This window comes from Crocodylus porosus, unplaced genomic scaffold (assembly GCF_001723895.1).
Source record: "Crocodylus porosus isolate Cpor-Errol unplaced genomic scaffold, CroPor_comp1, whole genome shotgun sequence".
Classification (NCBI taxonomy): Eukaryota; Metazoa; Chordata; order Crocodylia; family Crocodylidae; genus Crocodylus; species Crocodylus porosus.
Window position 1 is genome coordinate 41,657,122 of NW_017728886.1, and position 19,614 is coordinate 41,676,735.

At 44.5% G+C, this 19,614-nt stretch overlaps 3 protein-coding genes and 1 long non-coding RNA gene across 4 annotated transcripts in view; 1 reads left to right on the top strand and 3 right to left on the bottom strand.

The window, feature by feature from the left end:
• The window catches only part of LOC109308774 (1-aminocyclopropane-1-carboxylate synthase-like protein 1), a 29,799-nt gene extending 22,073 nt beyond the window's left edge, over positions 1-7,726 (bottom strand). The window contains exons 1-4 of the mRNA XM_019533181.1: positions 7,536-7,726; positions 5,155-5,214; positions 3,637-3,707; positions 933-1,002 (exon numbers count right to left, since the gene is read on the bottom strand). Coding sequence (XP_019388726.1) covers positions 933-1,002; positions 3,637-3,707; positions 5,155-5,214; positions 7,536-7,676 — 342 coding nt within the window. The 5' untranslated portion in view covers positions 7,677-7,726. The remainder of the gene's footprint in view (positions 1-932; positions 1,003-3,636; positions 3,708-5,154; positions 5,215-7,535) is intronic.
• Positions 1-19,614, bottom strand: part of CDK6 (cyclin dependent kinase 6) — a 369,693-nt gene that overhangs the window by 46,713 nt on the left and 303,366 nt on the right. The gene's annotated exons all lie outside the window — the stretch shown is intronic.
• The window catches only part of LOC109308822, a 16,785-nt gene continuing 10,558 nt past the window's right edge, over positions 13,388-19,614 (top strand). The window contains exons 1-2 of the long non-coding RNA XR_002100709.1: positions 13,388-15,067; positions 17,621-17,624. This is a non-coding gene — a long non-coding RNA (uncharacterized LOC109308822). The remainder of the gene's footprint in view (positions 15,068-17,620; positions 17,625-19,614) is intronic.
• Positions 17,364-19,614, bottom strand: part of PEX1 (peroxisomal biogenesis factor 1) — a 45,999-nt gene continuing 43,748 nt past the window's right edge. Inside the window, exon 24 of the mRNA XM_019533167.1 lies at positions 17,364-18,791. Within this exon, the coding sequence (XP_019388712.1) occupies positions 18,707-18,791 (85 nt within the window). The 3' untranslated portion in view covers positions 17,364-18,706. The remainder of the gene's footprint in view (positions 18,792-19,614) is intronic.

A 19,614-nucleotide genomic window follows, 5' to 3' on the forward strand; every position in this document is an offset into this window, starting at 1 on the left:
CCTTTTTATACAGTTCATTGTAAGCTCCAGTTTCATGGTCTGAAACATTTTGCAAATAAAATCAAGAAAAGAATCTCTATTAGTTAAGAAATGTAGAGCTTTGTAAGGCCTTGCAATGGGGAAGAGAGGGGGGAGCACAGAGCATTTGAAAGACTCCTAACTATTATCCATTTGGAATGATTGTTTGAAAAGGCATAGAATGCCAATGCAGCTGTCTCCCTTCCCCAACAGTCTGAGGAATGGGAAGCAAATGTGGATGAAGAAAAACAGCTCTTTCTACTTTTCAGAACCTGGAGAGGCAAGGCAGAGGAGACTTCAAATGTGCTACACATTCATTACACAGAACCAGAGAGAGACAAGCCTTAATTATGGTTCTCCACAGTGTTAAGTACTTCATTCACTTCCAGGCTCTACCAGCAATATCTTGTTATTCTCTTAGCTGTAGTCAATGAGACGTTTACAAAAAAAACACTGGCAGAATGTTAGTACTCACTGTGTTATACATCAAACATATGAACTACAATTCCACATTTAGAAACAAGGTAATAGACTTGAGGCTGAAATAACAGCTATTGCCCTTCTGCTTTCATAGTTTCTGCACAGTTTTTCATAGCAGTGCAGAAGGTAAGAACAGATGCCTCCAAGGCCCTAACCTTTAAAAACCTCTGCCTGGAGTTTTCAACATGGGTTTGGAACATCTGGAATTACTGTACAGGGCCAAAGAACCACAGCTGACTCCTACCATAGAAAGAATGAAAGAGAGAGAGAAACCAATTTAAAGTACTGACAGCTTTTTCAAAACATTTTAAATGTGGCAAGACTTCTAAGCAGTATTCCCTCTTTAATATCCTGTAGTAAAGATATGTCTGTGCAGATTTGCTTGTTTTTAACAAACAGAACAGCAAAATGCACATATGAACCACTCTTCTTACATGCTCTGGATTCAATGCTTTTGAAGCTCTGGCATATTCAGTGAGAAATTTGGCGATTTCTTCTCTGAAGCTGAAATGGAGAATAAGACACTTCGCATCACAATTCTTACAGAAAGGTCAAAATACACATACATGTAAGATATTAAGAACCAGAAAAAATGTACAGTACACTTACTCATAAAAAGATTCAATTTTTTGTTCAACTCATGATTAAAGATTCTGCAGATGTCTTGTTATGCTGCATGTTTTGAGAAAGGGGCAAGTTTAATCTTTTTCTGAAGGGGGCTGGCAAAATGGACAGCCAGAAGTTGTAGCTTTCACCACTCAGATAGCTTTGGACAGCCTCTCTTGCTAAAACCTTTCCTCCTAGCATTCAAATCACTGTGGATCAACTGATTTCTGCATTAAAAAGTTAAAACAAAGTTCAAATATATGTACATGCCTAATCTACTGCTAGGGCCTGATTTGGGAAGACACTCAAAAAATGTACACATCAAAAATAGTGGAAGCTGAGTAAATAACAGAGATGTGGGGAGGAAAAATTTCCAGTGCTTTATTTTTCAGTGGGAAATTTTTCATTTCTAAAAATTCATTGTTATATGAAATTCATTAGTAACAATGAATGGATGCCAATACAATATTAGGCAAGCATGACAGTTTCAAAATTGTAATTAATGTTTTTCATGTGATTATCCCTAGGAAGTGTGTGAGAGAATACATATATGTTTTATTGATTTGTAAACAGGGCAGTAAATACACTTACATAATAATCCAAATAAAAAATCAAGTTATAAATTCACCTAATTGGCCATGCAGGTCAAATCAAAACCAAAGCACGGCATATCATGCACAGCTCTTTGGGTGTGCTAAAATTAGTGTGTCAACAGTTTTCAGTGCCTTCATTTTTTTTCTTAAACTTAAACAAACAATGTAAGGGAAGTACATATTATTGTATATTGACTTTACATTTTTACAAGTATTCCAATAAAAATCATTTCTTTCCACATAAAGCTTTTAAGTTGTTTGAAAATAACATTTAAACCACATTAAGTGTGCTGTATTTAATTTTTTCCCTGATCAAATATTTCCATTCAAATACCTGTGGCTACTGGGACATAAAATTAACATGGAGGTACTTTTTTAGTTTTGTTTACTAAAAATAAGTTAAATAAACATGTTAAATCAGATCAAGCTCTATTTAGGATATTGGAATATTTTCCATAACATTTTCCAATTCAAAATTTTCCGGAAAACCCATATCTCTGGTAAATAGAGAAGGCTAAAGACAGATCTATCCTTTGTTTATAATAAAATCAATGACAGAAGTCCCACTGATTTCTAAGAGGTCAATATTTGTCTTCAGTCTCTGAAACATAGCTCTGCCCTCACTGCTCACAAAAGCCAAGAGTTAGCCACTCTGATAATTAGCATATCTTCTCACATACAACACACACATCTCCCCAAAAGGTGCTGAAATCATGGTGCATATACTATGTCAGAGATATGGTAAGAATGGTCTAGGCCAGTTATGGCCAGAATGAAGGTAAAATTTATACTGGACCTAAAGGGAACAGAACAATGAACATGATGTGCTCCCTACCTGATGCTGCTCAGTTATTTACTGCAAGGAGAGCATGTCTACATGTGCAATTAATGTGCCTGAATTTTCTGCAAAGAAAATTCAGGTTCATTAAAGCACTCCCCAGTGCATGTCTACATTTGCATCCCCATCAGGAGCAAATCGAGTCCAACAGGAGCAGCCCAGTTCAGGGCTGCTCTGCCCTGCTCTGCCCCCCTTGCAGCAGCCAGGGGGAGCTCCAGGCAACCCTAGGTGCCAACCCCAGGCTGGCAGGGAGCACAGGGGCTTAGCTCCGAGCTCCAGGGGAGAGCTGGCCCAGCTCAGTGGGCAGCTCTGTCCCAGCACAGTGGGGAGATCAGGCTGTCCCCCATGTCAGGGGAGGGAGCGGGGTGGGAAAGAGAAGAGGAAGCTGTCCCAGCTATTTGGGCAGTTGCCTGCCAGCCATGTGGAGATCAGGATGGGTCTATGCCCAGCCAGGATAGCTCTCTCCACCCCCCATGCCAATTTGCTCCCAGTCAGAATCTATACATATGGTACAGTGCATTAATTAATGCACCGTTTTGGGATGGGTCTATGACCAGCCAGGATAGCTCTCCTCACCCTCTGTGGCAATTCAAACCCGGTCAGCATCTACTCGTGGTATCGTGCACTAATTAATACGCCACTTTCTAGTACCTCTATCTACAAATAGAAAACAGCGCATTAGACTAATATACTGTAGTGTTGCAGTAATTGTTGTGCACGTGTAGAGGCATTAGTCTAATGGGCAGTAAAGTGTCTCATGTAGACACACCTGGAAAGATCCTTTATTCTTTGTTCTGCCTTTCAAAAAGGAGATGAATATTATATTCTGGGGCATGTAACGTGCAAGAAAATGCGGTACTACTAACTATAGGGGGATTTACACAATATATTCTCCTGCCTATATCCAAATGGCAATGGACAAAAAATAAAACAAACAAAAAAAGAAAGGAAAAAGTAATTCTTACAGCCAACAGGAAGCAAAAAGCTAAGGAACAAGCAACTAGAATTAAAACTATTTACTTCTGGGTTTACAAAAAATATTAAGCCATACCAGCTGCCATGTACCACAATGTGAAAAGTGGACACTTATTCACTTCATACCTTTTAATGCCTTGCGTATCAGAATACTGCAACAAGTCAGGCTCTACATAGTTCATGTCAGGTCTTGTAAGCTGTTGACAGAAGAGAGCCATAATTAAGCAGTGTGCTTTTGCCCGTGAGCTTCTAGTTTGCTGGACCACATAATCTATGCAGTTAAATAATATGTATTTACTAATAGCAGGGAGATGGAAAATCTTGAAATCCAGAAGCCACATCTGTCTTTCCAACCAAGGTTAAGATGCTAGTGATCAAAAACAAAAGAGAAAAAGGTCTTTTTGACTGAACTGTCATAGTTGTGTAGATCATCAAAATAAACCCTGAACACAATGTTTATTTTTTTCTCAAAATTTCTAAAATTATTCAGACATACAACAATTTGCAGTGTTTTTTATATTATTTAGCTGAAGATGAAGCATTTTTTCTAATTGTGTCACCTTTGTTTAACCTGTGTTCTCAGCTGGAAAGGAGCCAGTAATTTCACCCACTACAGGGGGAAAAACACTGAAGCAATAGAGGTGATTTATTCATCTTAAAAGATGCATCTAGTCTGAGAAGTGATAGATAACACACACTTCTTTCATTACAGAAAGTCTTTTTCAAAATTGTTAGCATGGGCAATTCATCTGTAATGCATGCTCCTTTTGGCTCCTTTTGGCAATAATAGATTCTGCAGAATAAATTGGATGCGCAGATATACCAGCCAGCATAACTTCACTGATTTTCACGGGAGTGGACAGAGCCAAGTGCAAAGTTGGCATAATAACCGGAGTTTATTTTAGATGGTGTGCAAATTAAAGTATAATTAAGTTCACTCTCCGCTCCAATAAGCGTGTCGGCTAGCAATGTTACTAGGGGTTCAGAAAAAAACTAAAAACTTAACTCTCTCACTAAGCAAGGTAACTTAAAAAAAAAGTCCCTGTCCCAGCCATATTTTCTTAACACAGCCCGATGTCTGATGTCCGGACCATTCTATATGAGATTACACAAACATTTTTAGTTTTGCTTAAAATGAATAGCTAAACTCCAACATAAAGAATGTTTTCTATTCTAGCTAAGAGTTTTAGCTCTACCTGCAAAGAGAATCAAACCATTTGATGAAGCAATCAACAATTTCCAAAAAAATCCAAACCAACTTGTTGCATGCAACAAGCATAAATAACTTCTATCTAAACATTTTAAGTTGAATGCATTTTTCTAATGTGAATGAAGCTTAGGGAAAAAATATTTTTTTTTTTGTGTAATGTTACTTTGCTAATAGCACTTCACTAAATATATCTGAACATAACATCTAGCTACCATGTACAACATGCAGTTGTTTCTGCAAGTTGTCATATAGAAATCTAATAAATAAACAGCACTCTCAATGCACAGAAATAGTTAAATGAACATTATTTACTCTGTACTAAATTATTTATTTGTAAAACAAACATTGCACTGTTATAGTCTATGTCTGCACCACTATATGAGGTATCAAAAATCTCATGATCCAAAAGTTATCATACCCACAGAAACACTTACTCTCTCCTGTATCAAATCAAAGCACAGTTTGTTCTCACTTGTTCCCAAATTCAAAATGCCCTGGAATACAATTGCAATGATTAAATGGAATCACAGTTAGGAAAAAAAAAACAATCCAAAAAACATGCTGTGTCTTTATCTTACCCTGACAAGAAAGGACATGCACTTGTCCTTACAAGGGATCCTGGTTTTCTTTACTTTTTTAAAAAAAAAAAATCACATTTTCTGAAAAGGGGGGGAAATGGCAAATTCTCTGATTAAAAACCCCCAAATCCACATTTTTCCGTGATTAAAATGAAATTCCACATATATATATTTATAGGCATCACTTGAACACATTTTTATTGATATATTTACAATTTTAAAACAATTTAGAAGCCCATCAGTGCCTCAATCACTATAATAAAATAAATTCTAAATACCAATAAATATTAGCTTTTGATTTTGGGTTTTTTATCATGGAAAATCAGAGCTCCCCCTGCCCCTTTCACTCATTAGGATCCTGTTATTACACTAGGGCCCCTGCTATATTGTATACCTGAAACATGTGACATATATTATGCAACTGACTGGTGGACAATGCAATAAATTTACACCCACCACACGTGCAAAATAAGATCAGCCACATATGTGAAGTAACTACCACACTATAGCCCTATAAAAAGGGCTGTCCAGCTCTAAAAAAAAAAGAGCCAATCACAGATATTCGCTTTTAAAAGAGAAAAGTAGAGGGTGCTGGTAGGTTTCCCCATGCAGGCTGGCAGAGATCCAGCCTGGAAGGGGCTACCTGGGGCTGGGGGAATGGGAGGAGGGTGTTGCACATGGTAGCCAGGCAGCGTGGAGAACTGCTCCTACAGCTCCCTCCAGGTAAGTCAATGGGGGGCAGATTCATGCCTCCACCATGAGAGGAAGGTAGGAAAGGAGGGAGTGGGGCAAGGCTGTGGGCACTACACAGATGGGCTGGTGCATGGGGCCTAGGGCCAGAATGTGGGACCCAGCTGAGGGGGAGCAGGTTGGAGCCACAGGCAGCTTGTCTGCAGGGCTGGCTCCCTGCTGCTGTGTGCACTCCTGGGGAGGGAGGCATGAGGGGCGCATGCCCCCTGGATTTGTACGTGGGGTGGAAGCAGATGTGGGCTCCCTGCCTAGCTGCCCTCCCCCCAGGGCCTCTGTGGCAGAGCAAGGAGGCTTGATGCCACTACTACCTGGACCCCATGCTGGCTGCACCACCACAGCGAGGCGCTCCCTTCCCACCTGGAAGCAGTGGGGGGCACAGCTCTGTGCCACTGCTGTCACCGGGTGGGCAGGGGATGCCTCATCATGGTGGTGCAGCTGTTGTGGGGCTCCCAGCGAGCCTCCTCACCCGTGGGTGACTGGTGTCTCCTGAGACTCAGGGGGGCATAGTTTGTGGGTGGCAGCAGTGGGGTGGTAAGCAGTGACCACCCGCAGAAGCTGGTGGTGGCCAACCTCGGGGCAAAGCACATGTCCCCCATGCCTCCCCACCAGTCACCTATGTCCTTACCCCCTTGCGCTGGGTGCCACCTGGTGAGCTGTGGAGACTCTTGGGGGGGAGGGCAGCAGGATGGAAAGCCCCAAATCCACAGCAGGCAGCTCTCTTCTGCCCCCACCCATGGGGGGGAGCAAGCAAGGGTGGGAGGGAGCTTGCTCTGTTCTGGCCACAGCAACCACCACTTCTCCTGGGGTGGGGCAGTGACAGCTGGGACCAGGGGGCTACAGGCCCTGGTCCCAGTCCCATAGCCTTGGCAGCTTGAGGCGCCCTCTGGCAGGGCTGGGGGTGTGGGCAGGGACTACGGGTTGCAAGCGAGGGGCACCAGTGGGGGTGGGGCCAGGGCAGCCAATTCTGGTTGAATCTGTTCCAGAAGGTTGTGCCACATAATGTAATGTCCTTAATTACTTTAGGTCAGGAAGACAAATGCATGTTACTATTGCATTTAAGCCCCCCTGGCCTACCCTATAAATCAGATTAAATATTTCATATTGATTTTAATGAACGCCCTATCATCTCTCTCCCGGGTGACTCCCAGCAAGCTCCTGGAGATGCAGCGCTCATTCCTGGAGACCCCCGGGCAATCCTGGCGGGCGGCAGTGCTCGCAGGGGGGCTGGGCGCGGGGCCGTGCTGAGGAAATGGGGTCAGCACTGCGAGGCGCTGAGGGCGGCTGCTGTGCGATGCGGCAGGGCCCCTCACACCCGGGCCAGCGGCGGGTGATGCTGTGGAGGCCGGAGCAACCCGAGGGCGGGCTCCGGGGGTGGCCGCAGGCGGGCACTGGGGCCACCACCCTCCCGCCAGGCCCGGGCACACGCCCCGGGAGGCCCCTCCCCGCCTCGGGGCACGGAGCCGCGCGCGCGGCCCCTCCCCGCCCACCTGCGGGTTACGCTCGCGGTCGAAGGGGTCGGCGATGTACATGTCGAAGCCCTTGTCCAGCAGCCCCCGGGCGCCGCCGGCAATGCGGGAGCCGCGGGCCGACAGCCCCGAAGCGCTCTCCCCGCCGCCGCCGCCGCTCATGCTGCTCTTGGTACAACAAAGACTGAAAGGACTGAACCGGCTCGACCTGGCCTGGCCCCGCCCGCCAGCCCGCGCTGTCCTCAGGCGACCGCCCCTCAGCCCCGCCCCGCCGGGCAGTGACGGGGCGGAGCAGCAGGCCCGGAGCGGATCCTCCTTGTCCCGCTCTCAAGGAGGCGCCAGGGAGAGGCGGCGGCGTGACCTCGGCGCTCGTTGGCACCTCCCCGAGTCCGGCCCCGCCGCGGCAAGGAAGGGCCGCAGTCCTGCTGCTCCTCCCAGCCAGATGGCCTCTTCTTGACTCCAGGCCTGCTGGAAGCCTCCCCAGGGGCGGGGCATCACGTCATCGCGGATAACACAACACACATTTTGCACCCCCCCCCGTTAGACGAGAAGCTTTACGGATATGGCAGGGAGCAAGGCCTGCATTATTTACTTCTAGAGTAAAGCAGACCCCAAGGCTACCTCGTGAATCCGAGTGAGAGAGATGCCTTCAGCTACCAGGATTACAGGACTAATGTCCTGATAGCCTTTGCCTTCTTTCTTTTTTGCCTGGTTTGTTGCATTTTCTTTTTAAACTGGACACGTAGTCTAGCAAACTCATGCACATTCCAGTAGTTTGGTTGGTGCTTTGCTTTGCTCTAAAACGGAATAACGCAGTGCTAGCCCCCTACCATATTCATAAAGCTTCTAGTGTAACTGGAAAAAAAATGTGCGTTGTGTTACATGATGATGTGCCACGGTCTTGCACTCTTTTTTCAAAATCCACGAGCAGGGCACGATCCAAGTCTGGGTGTGGCCCAGATTCAGAGCCGCATCCTGGGCCTGCTCCAGACCCACTGTGCCAGGCTGGGTCCCAACCAGATCCTTTCAGGTGTGGTGAGCCTGAGGTCACTGCCCTCAGGGCTGTTGGATGCAGGGTAACTAGTGCAAAAACCATTCAGCCTGCTTCCCAGAGGAGCACTGAGTGCAAGTGCTTAGTTACTTAGGACCAGAGAAGGGCCCTATTCTGATCCATCTGAAGCACACTCATTCACACAGGGCTCCATCCCATTGCCCTGTATGCATCTAAATGGCTTGAACATAGGAAATGGCAGGTCCTGATGCTTGACACTGTCTGCACTCCAGCTGTGCCTGGACAGACTAACTGAGCACACACACTGTGGCTGCAATTAGGCTAGGCAGCTGCCTGCCAAACCAGGAGCAGCCACGTAGCCTGTAGGCTTGGTAAGTCTCAAAATTTGACTTGTAGCCAAACCATGACTAATAGGCATGAAGAAAAGGAGCAAAAGCTGCCACTTTTTTTACTCTAGAGGTCTAGTAGTCGCGACACCTACTCAAAGGTCAGGACAAGCCTTGAACCTACTTCCTGTCAGAGACTCAGGGTCTTCACCCTTCCTCTTGAAGCTGACCCACAGGGGAGCCAGAAAAGGGAGATTGCGGGGGCCAGGAGCAAAAGAGTAAGCCAGAAGACCTGCAGGGTTGTTATTTTGCCAAAGGAGGAACTGAAATCCCAAACAGTGTTTAAGTGCCAAAAACTACAGTTACGTAGCTGCACATGTGCTATTTAGGCACGTAAATCAAAATAGGATTGAGACACTAATCTCTGACCTATTTTTCCTCTTTTGTAAAATGGGGTCAATATGTATTTCAGAAAAAGCATTGAAAGAATTCAGTATTTACACAGTGTGCTGGTTTTCTAGTTTGAAGTATGTATGAAACAAGCTCTTCTGGCTCTAAAGTAGGGCTGAGCCAATATGATTTAGGTTTAGAAACTAAAATCCTTAAAATATGATGAACCACAACATAAGCCTCATTCATTTTTTATTTAATTAAACTGTATGCTGAACTCCATACCTCTAAAGCAGCTGGATTGGAATGGGAACTAAAAGGGTGGGACTTTTCAGTAAAGAGATCTTATCTTTCTGTCTTCTGAGACATATACTGCATGTCATAAAAATATCTAGGTACAAAATCTTTGTATTGACTGTAGTTATCTGAATCTCTACTCCAGGATTAATAGGGGATAGTTAGTGCCTTCCTGCTATCTGGAGAAGGCTTGACATGGAGAAAAATGTAGTGTGATGGAAACTAGGAGGGGTGTTGTACTAGGATTTAACAAAGCCTGGATGGGTCACCTCATTCCTTTAATTAAGCTATTGGTTTTAAATTGTAATGCTAGGCAATATATTTTTCTGTTGCTAACTTTGGAACTGGATGTACTCCCTGCTGCTTCAGAGCCAGCAGAGGTGCCTTGCAGCTGTCTTTTATCTTCTCTTTTTTGCTGCTTTGCACAATAATACAGGTACTATAGGTAAGCTTGGTGTGTGGAGTGTAGACAATAATGCCGTGTAAACAGGATAGCAGTAGTATTCTGAAAGCATAAGTCAACATGGGGGAAGAGGCATATGTTGACACATACAGCTAGAATAATAATCCTGCAAGACCAAAGGAAGGAAAAAAAGTTTCATTATACTGCTTCGAAGACTTCCAGTTCTGTTTGTTTAAACAAAAAAGATCCATATCTGTACTTAAGGACATTTGCTTGTGTTAAAACAGGAACACCATTATTTGATCCCTTTTTAACACCTAAAGTACTGGTATTTTGTACGGCAATCAAATTTGGCTTGCAGGTATTGGAGACATTTTATTCCTGCAGTTGTCTTAGGGTTAAACTTTCCTCAGCTGCTGACAGTCGAGATGTACCAAAGAACGTCTACAGCTTTCTAATACCAAAACAAGGTCACGCTGTACCAGTTATCTAATTTTTACATAATCAGGGCAACATAGTTATGATATACCATCCTTCTAAGGCATTTTTAGATGGTTTGGAAGAAGCCTAGTAGAAAACGTTTGGATTTTCATTGGATTTTCAATTAGATCAGCTCTATATTTCCAGTGTGATCCCTAATGAGAAGAGCATAGAGCCAAAGCTGTCAGAGAGCTGGATTATTATCTAAACTATACTTTTGTAGCAGTTACACTGTGACGCTGGAAATATTTTGGAGACAGTTTAGATTAGAATCTCTTGCTCAGGGATGGGCAGAATATGACCCATGGGCTAGATCCAGTTCACCAAGTGACTCCATCTGGCCTGTGGTGGGTTCTTTGGCCCCACCAGGACAGCCCAGGCAGTGGCATGTGCAGCTAGTCCTCTGGGTGTGGAGGTGCTTCTTGGTGCACAGCACAGCCCACCCTATCCCTACACGTGGCTCTCGGGCACTTGGGGAGCTGTAGTCCACTGGGCTGGGCACCACAGCAGAGGTGGCCAGATTTGGCTTCCTGGCAGCCCCCATTGCAGCAGCTCTGGCTGCCACTGTCAGCGTTTCTGCTGCCACTAGACTTGGCCCCACTGCCTGGGCACCCTGGCTTTTCTACTCTGTACCCACCGCTGGGGGTGCCAGCCAGAGTGGGCAGGGTCTCCATGGAGATTAGCCTAGGACCCCCATGGGCAGGGTGCACTCAGCCAGGCAGAGGGGATGAGGCTGTGGGAGAGTCAAGAGCGGTGTCTGTGAACAGGATGAGCGTATGGGGCTGGTGTCATATAGCAGTGACAGTGCAAGGCCAAGGCCTGGGGCAGAGCCACTATCTGCTCCCTGCACATCCCTGCCACGAGTGCCAATTTCATAGTCAGGGGCTTGCTACTGCCTGTGGACCTCGCACCTGTTGCAGAGATATGTGGGAATTGGATCATGTCTCTGCCCTGGCCCCGGTCCCATGCTGTCACTGCCCTGCAATCCTGACCCCAGCTCTGTGTAGCTGTCCTGCTCCAGGATGCTGCTCCCTACCTACCTGTGATCCTATCCCATCCTCCCTGCCAAGTGTACCCTGCCTGTGGGAGTCCTGGGCAGGACTCCATGGAGACCCCACCTGCCTGCTCCCCCAGTGGTGGGTGTGGGGTGGATGGGCCCAGATAGGATAAATTGGCATCTCCCCCACCCCACCCCCTCCTGCCCTTCAACAGCCATGATGGCCAGGTCAGCACACCCTTTCCACCTGCCCTCAACAGTTCACAAAAACTCCTTAAGAGGCCCAAATAGTTGACCAACCCTACTTTAGCTTATTTCTTTTACAGACTGGGGGCATCTACATGTGCACTTTACTGTGGAGTTGACTAATTAGCTCCAGAACAGTCACCATCTACACATGTGGTGCGATTAGGCTGCTGTAAACAAATCAACTTTGCTGTAAAATAGTACTGCCTGACATAAATATTGTCCTATGGCAGAGTTATTTAGTGAATTGTAATGCATGTGTAGACAGTGACTAGGGCTGGATGGGGCACAAGAGTGCTACAATGTAGGGATACCTACCAGGTACCCCCTCACTGTAGTAACCTCATTCCCCAGCCAGCCCCTCTGCAGCATGTTGAGCTGGGGCAGACAGCTCCGAGGTGGTAGGCCGATTTCCCTGGGCCCCCTCAGCCAGGGCTGTGCTGCCCCAGCTCAATGTGCTGTGGTCCTGGATGCACATATAAACACTGCGTCTAGGAACAATAAACTCTGGCACAAACTGCATTGGAGTTTATTCAACCATACTAATTGCATGTGTAGATGCACCCCAGGCAGGGGGAAACGTCCTTGCCATGCTCTCCCCTAGCACCCCCTACTGTGCCAAGTTTGCATTAACGCACCCTCGTTCTCGCCCACCACGTCTTGATCTTATGAAAGTTAAAGGGAGGTTCTGGCCACGGTTCCTGCTACTCCGATCCTTGTTTATACAATGGGGTTCCAAACACCCCAGCCTTATGGGCTGTGCGTGGCTCCAACCCCCCCTGTACCATGCCTCAAGCTTCGCAGATGTACCGGATGTTGTTTGGTCCATCTCACTCTCTGTGCCCTCTCTGGCGCTCTGGCTGCCCGCAGCCCTTGTCTTGCAAGTGCACCCCACAGGCACTCTGGCTTTCTATGGCCCGCTCTTGGGCTTCTCGCAGCCCCCTGGCTGTGGCTCCCCTATGAGGCCTCCTCCATCGCCTTATAGCCTCACCTGGTCCTCTGGTCATAAACCATCAACACAAATTCAAGCCCTTTGGCTATAACATAAACCTAAGCCATCTGGCCATAATCACCTTCAGGTCTGGTCTGTCACCAGGTTTCTCCATCTCTCACCCTAACTGCCCATGCAGTCCAGCCTCTTTTCTCACTCTGGCAGAGCTCCTACCCCTATGGGTGCTGGCAGGCAACTGCCTGCCTGGCTTCAGCCTGGGAGTTATATGGGAGCCAGGCCCTGCCTCTTCTGGTCAGCTGACTCCCACCGGTTACCCTGGCAACCCACAGCCGGGATCCTCACTTACTGCTCCACAAGTAGCAGGCACCTCAGTGCCCTGCTACACACCCATTGTTGCTGATTTCTAATAATAAGGGAATTTCTCTCATGTAGCCAGTACTACATGCCCTTGATTGTTTTTTACTATGTGCCCTTGATTGTTTTTAAAGTAATTTTAACATGTAAAAACTTGTGTCAAAGATTCACTCTAGCAGGTCACAACAAAGTAACTCTTTTGTTGCACAGAAGTGTAAATTGCATGACTGAGCAGGTTCCTTAACATTTGCAGTGATGGGCAAAGAGCAGGTTTTCTCTGTCCACAATATAGTCCCAATGCACTTTTCTGTCCTATGTTTACTCTGTGATGATCACGAAACCTTAGATGACTTGAAGTTATTCAACCTATTTCTTCTACTCCATATTTCTGAGGCCAGTCAAGGACACCACAGCAACGTGTGAGAGATCCAAACCCTGCTGTGGTTATCTAATAGTGGCTAATATGATACTGCAGTTGTATGGCATTTCTAAAGTGGTTTCTTCTTAAAATGTCACGGAAAATTCAAGCACTAGTTGAGGAAGGGGAAAACATTCTTATTTCATTTTAATTCCTCTCGTGTACATCTCTAACCTGAATGAATATTAGCAAGATTTGCACTTCAATAGCACCCACCATTTGAGGATCTGATAGACATGCATCTGTGTGTATCATCATAGTAGTAGTACTATTACAAAGTTTTAGCCTTAAATGCATCTCTTAGAAAGGTACTTAACATTGTCCCTATTTTAGGCAAATAAAGCACATTGGGCATGGCAGTTGGAACGAAAGAATCAGGAATGAGACTTGCCAAAAGTAAGACAGGGCTTCGAACAGCTCCCAAGTCTTCGCAACCTGCTTCAGTTAATGTATAACAGAATCCTTGTTGTACTGTTGTAAACTAGTTTAGAAACCTTGTGATTCTGCTCCCATCCTTATACTCCCAGATGAAAAGCAACGGCCCAACTCTTTTCTATATCTGAAGGCAAGGCTGTAGTAGGAACAAGGACCACTTTTGGGAGAAGGCTCCACAGATAGCCAGTAGTGCTTTCAAACCCCACTAAAGAGGATGCTTGGGTAAGTCACTGATTCAATGCTTTCCAACGGCAACTTCAACCTCATCTGCTGGGCTTCACATGAAAAAGTTAAGTCCAGCTTGTACCAACAGCTTAACACTTATGCTACAATGGCAGCGTGAATTTAATTCCTAGTTGTCACTTACTAGTTATTCTAGTAATTTGTTCCTGTAGGGATCACACTGCAAACCCAATCTAATTTATACAGGGGTCTCCTTTTTTCCACTTTTCTAAGTTCTCAGGGTGCTTTTATTTTAAGATTGAAATAGTAACTCTCTGGAAAGCTTTGCTCCTACAATCCTATATATGTGCAGTACTAATTTAGCAGACATTACGTAAGCAGGCTGGGAAATGGATCCTTTTGTTTGTATACTTCTTGTGTAATTATAGAACCTGTAAACACTTTTTAGTATTTTTTCTTGTATACTGATATGCTACCACATATTTGTTTGACAGGAATAGTTGTCTTTTAGCATTGCTAAGAACCTATGTATAACTGATACCATTTCTGATAGAAGCCTTTGGAAAATAAAATGACTACAACATTAAAATAAAAACCAGTAAACCATGACTAAAAGTTAGCATTTTTATGCATTTCATTCTACTTCCATTATTTTTAATTAAATAGCATCGAAAACAAAAATCCACAATCATAATTATTTTGTCCCGCTGTGATACTTAAAGCAATTCAGGTTTAGGGAGAAAAACAATCACCTTATGTCCATTTTGTATTTGGTGATAAAAATGAGGCCTGGTGTGGTATAGAACTTGGATTATTTTTGGCTGAAATGAGGCTTGAAGTATTTAAAAATCCTGTTTGTGCAATCTACAGCTTGTGAGAGAACTGCATTATACACCCATATTTAAATAGTTATGTCAAGTTCTAACATGTGACGTTTATTCTGAAATAACAGTTTCAGAATAAACAGTGGTACTGTTCAAGCCTGACTATGGCTTGCTTATCTACTTCTTGACTTAATTTGAATGTTAAAAAAAGATTGCCTTATCTCTTTTCTTTAGAGGTCTTACTACTTTAATAACCAAAAGCAATTTTGTAAACACTAGGTGTGAAATTTTGGATGAAGGCTAGAAGTACTGCTTTTCTGAACAAACAAGGTATATGGTTTCCTGCAGAATAGCCTTGTAGATCAAAATAAAATGCAAATCACATATAGTTTAAAACCCATAACTTCATTAAAGCTAATGGGAGATGCAGACACAACACCTAACAGAATTGGCCAATTATACATACTTTATTGTTTTTTTCTGCAAGTTCTTTCTGCATGCTTTGGGGCACACTCTAATGATGTTTTCTGCTACCCAGGATTTTAGGAAATTATTGCTGCTCCTGCTGCTAGATCTAAGTGGTGCTACTAGATCTTCTTTATTTTGCATTGTAGGTCACATCCAAAATATGAGATCTGCCAGCTATTCATCGTTATCAGGCAGCTCTACAAGCTCCTGAAGCCAGATGCATTTTGCTGTACTACTAGGTTACAAAGCAGAAATACCCGAATATATAGTGTTGTGTGTATATGAGAGATGGAAAGTGATCTACTTATTACTGTTTTTGGGGTGGGGTTTAATACCCATGGACCACTAGGAGAGTGTGGCTGGCAATTGAGCAAGGTCAGTGATAGCTGACAAGACAGATGACAGAGTAATGAAATGAAAAGGTATCCTGTCAGGCAAAGTTGTCAGTACAAGAGTGCTTTTTGTTTTTAATGACAACAAAACATTTACTGATATGTTTTACTGGGCTGACTAGGTACAATTTATCCCTGTGGTTAGTGTCTACATTTGCATTTAATCACAGTAAATTACCCTGGCATAAGATACTACTTACTGACATATGTTTCTATTTACATACAGTTTACATAATGTAAATGTAACTCTTCTGCCAAGTCCTGGATAGCAGTAATGAGGACTGAGTTAAAATTCAGGGACTTAACCCCAACCAAAAGAAAGTTTGGCTATCAGTAAAAAAGTTGACAATAAAAAGAAAAAAATTAGGTTGGCAACACTGCTTGACTGCAGCATTGCTTTTACACTGTGCTGTCCCCACCCTAGGGGTCCTTTACTCACCTCCACACCCTATCTCCCCCAGCTGCACCCTGCACTGTACTGATCTCCAGCCTTACCCCTGCTGGCCCTAATTCCCCTGTCCCAGAGTGTACCCCTACCTGATGCCTACCCCCACTGCCTCCCAGCCCCACAGCTCCATCATGGCTGCACTACTCCCTCCCCATCCCACTCAGTGTCTCAGACTGCTGGGGCCAGGCAACACTTCCTGTCTGTAAGGTGAACAGCAATTATAGGCAGGTGATAGGACACAGCATTAGCAGCAGCACATACCTGGGGGGTGGGGGGAGGAGGCTGTAGAGGCTCCCATAGCCCATAAAGCCCTGACAGAACTTCCTGAAGGGTGTTGTACTCCTGCTCAGACGCCAGGTAGTACTGCTCTGCTATGTTTGTCCATCAATGCTTTGCATTTGGCCTCTTTCCAAGGACAGAGTTTTAGTCAAGCTCATGGTTGCTTATTTTTGCGGATGGCTCCATTTTAAGGACTTTATGGACAGGTGCTTTTACACTTTACTTCTTTCTCTCTCTCTCTCTTTTTTTTTTTTAAACACAGATTGTCCATAAATTTAGATGGTTGGCAAATCTGCTGTCAGCCTTTTTTCCACAGTCTGTAATAAGCACTCAGAAAAAACCTCTGAATTTAAGGTTTAATTCTTGTCAGACTGGGTAATAGTCTTTTATACTCTCTAGGCACATCTACACATGGTGAATAGCACAGCTCAAACTCTGGCACAGTTTGCACCAGAGTCAGCTGCTCCCAGGTACAGTTGTCTGAGCTGGGGAAGAGCAGATCCAGGTTGGCAGGGGGCTTGAGGGCCATCGCCAGGTCTTGGTGTTAGGTGGCAGAGGGACTGGCTGGGGCACAAGGGTGCTTCAGTGTGCAGCTGGCTGGCGAGTAGCCCCTGCACTGTAGCACCCTCATGCACCAGCCAGCCCTGGTCACTGTTTATACATGCATTTCAGATGACTAAATGACTCCACTGTAGGGTAGTACTTGTCCTGGACAATACTATTCTATGGCAGAGTTCATTAATTTACTGTGCCTTCATACGGACTCACGTGTAAACAGTGACACTTCACTGCAGAGCTAAGTAGCCAGCTCCGCAGTAAAGCGAATGTGTAGATGCACCCTCTGTACATTAGAATCATCCATCTGAATAATGAAATCTATAGACAGGCTTAATTTAAATACTTTGAGTACCTTTCTGAATTCTACCTGCTTAAGGATTGGTGGGGAATCCCACCTACTGTTAATAATAACTTCCTTTGGCAAGTGTTTTTATGCAGAGAACTAGTCATTGTATGGCATACAGTTCTGATACTATGTTCAAGAAAGATTAATTTAGAATGAAACAGGTGCACAGAAGGACTAGTATGCTGAAGAGGGGAGTGGACAGCTTGTCTTATCAGATAAGACTAAAAAAGCTTGGACTACTTAGTCTAGGAGAGCACTGGGTTAGAGGGAAAGTGACTGCTCCCTATAAATATGTCAGGAAAGTAAACGCCAGAAAGGGAGAAGAGGTGTTTAAATAAAAGGACAATATTGGTGTAAGAGCAAGTGGGAATAAAATATCTGTGAACAGGCAGGAAATTAGAAGATGTTTTCCAACAATCAGACAAATGAGCTTCTGGAAAAGCCTTTCAAGAGGAGCAATGGGGGTAACCTAGCTGGTTTTAATATGAAGTTTGATAACTTTCTGACAGTAGTGTATAAGTAAGAGTGTGGACACATGTACATTTGAAGCAGTTTCAAAAGGGAAGGGTTTCCAAAGGACAGTAGCTGTTACATTCTAATTGTTACATGTGGACAAGTTGGGAACACCAGAAATGTAACAGTAACAGCTCTTGCCCTTCTGAAACACCCCTTTTTTAAATGGCCCTAAATTGTGTCCATTTTTAGTTTCCTGCAATAGTGGAGGATTAAGCTCATGATTTAAGGAGCCTCTTCTGATTTGGTTCCATGTATCTATTTTCTTAACTTAAAAGATAAATTCAGATCTTAGTTTGTTTTAAATTTTTTCCAGCTACAGTTGATCTGCAAGAAAATCTGACACTACTTACACACTAATACATATTCAAAATATGTCCTTAGATTTACAGAGCTGTTATACAGTTCAACATATTTTACTGAAAAGTGTTTTCCTTAGTTATTACAGTATATTAAAATAAGATGTATAGATACCATATTTCTCATGAAGACAGAACCTCTACCTTTCAGATTCAGGAAGTAGTTGTGAAAAAGCAACATATCTGTATCCTTCCTCAGAGCAAACATGGGGAACCAACTCCTGATATTTGCACACTGATAAACAACTTGAGGTTTGCTGGTTAGTTGGAAACAACATAGCTAATGTTGTCTCAAAGTTTAATACTGATTTATAGGAAGACAGATAATTTTACAAAATAAGATGTCAAATAATCTTCCAGCATTTTAAAAGTTAATTTAAAAGATGCCTATCCTCAGTCACTGTAGTAATAAATCTATATGATATAAATTTTAAACTGATCTAAGACTGTAAGTATATGACTGACATTTATATTCTAAATTACAGTGTAGTGATCACAAATAACAACAATCATTATGCTAGAGTCACTTTTTGTCCTGGTCTGAATGTTGCTGCACTCTGTCCTTTCCTCTTCTTGGGATTTTGAAAATTATCATAGCTAAAAACAAAGATAGATAATAAAATATTAATATAAGATGCCATCATTCTTTTCAAATGTTTCTTTAGATGCATGTTAATATTCATTATTACCACACCAGTTATTTGTGCCTACATGTTAATAATAGCTATGTATGTTTTAAAGAGTAGCCAATTGATTAAATCCAACCTGTGGCTGTCCCTATGGTGCTCCACATGGGGCTGATTCCTGCCTGCCCCAACTCGGGACAGCCTACTGGCCCTAGCCAGCGGGGCCAGCTTCCTGATGGAGCTGCTCCCCATGTAGCTTCAGCTGCCTGGGTGCTGCTCAGCTCCCTGTACTTCCAGTGGCTCCTTCTCTTCCTCCTCCTGGCCCTGCTGCACTGCTCCAGGCAAGGGGAAACTGCAGTCCTGGGAGGCTCCAGCTCCAAGCTGCCTTCCATCCGTTTGGCTGCCCACAGGTAGGTGCTCAACACGTGGGCAGCTGAGTGGGTGGAAGGTGGCTGGGAGCTGAAGCTAGAATCCTGTGCACTGGGGCAGGAACTTCCTGGGGCTGCAGCTCCTCTGACCTGGAGTGGCACAGCAGGGGCAGGAGGAGGAGATGCTGCTGGAGGCGGGGGGGGACCGAGCAGCACCTGGGAGTAGCCCCGCTGGGAAGCTGTGCGTACTGGCTGGGGGCGGCGCCAGGACTGTCTAGTGGGTGCAGGTGAAAGTATGGTGCAGGTTGCCGCTGGCAGGAGTGCATGGGGTTCGGCCCCATGTGGAAAACCGTGGGGACAGCCACAGGCCAGATGGTGCATGGGAGGGAGGAAGGGAGGGACGGAGGGTGGAACGCTCTCGTACCA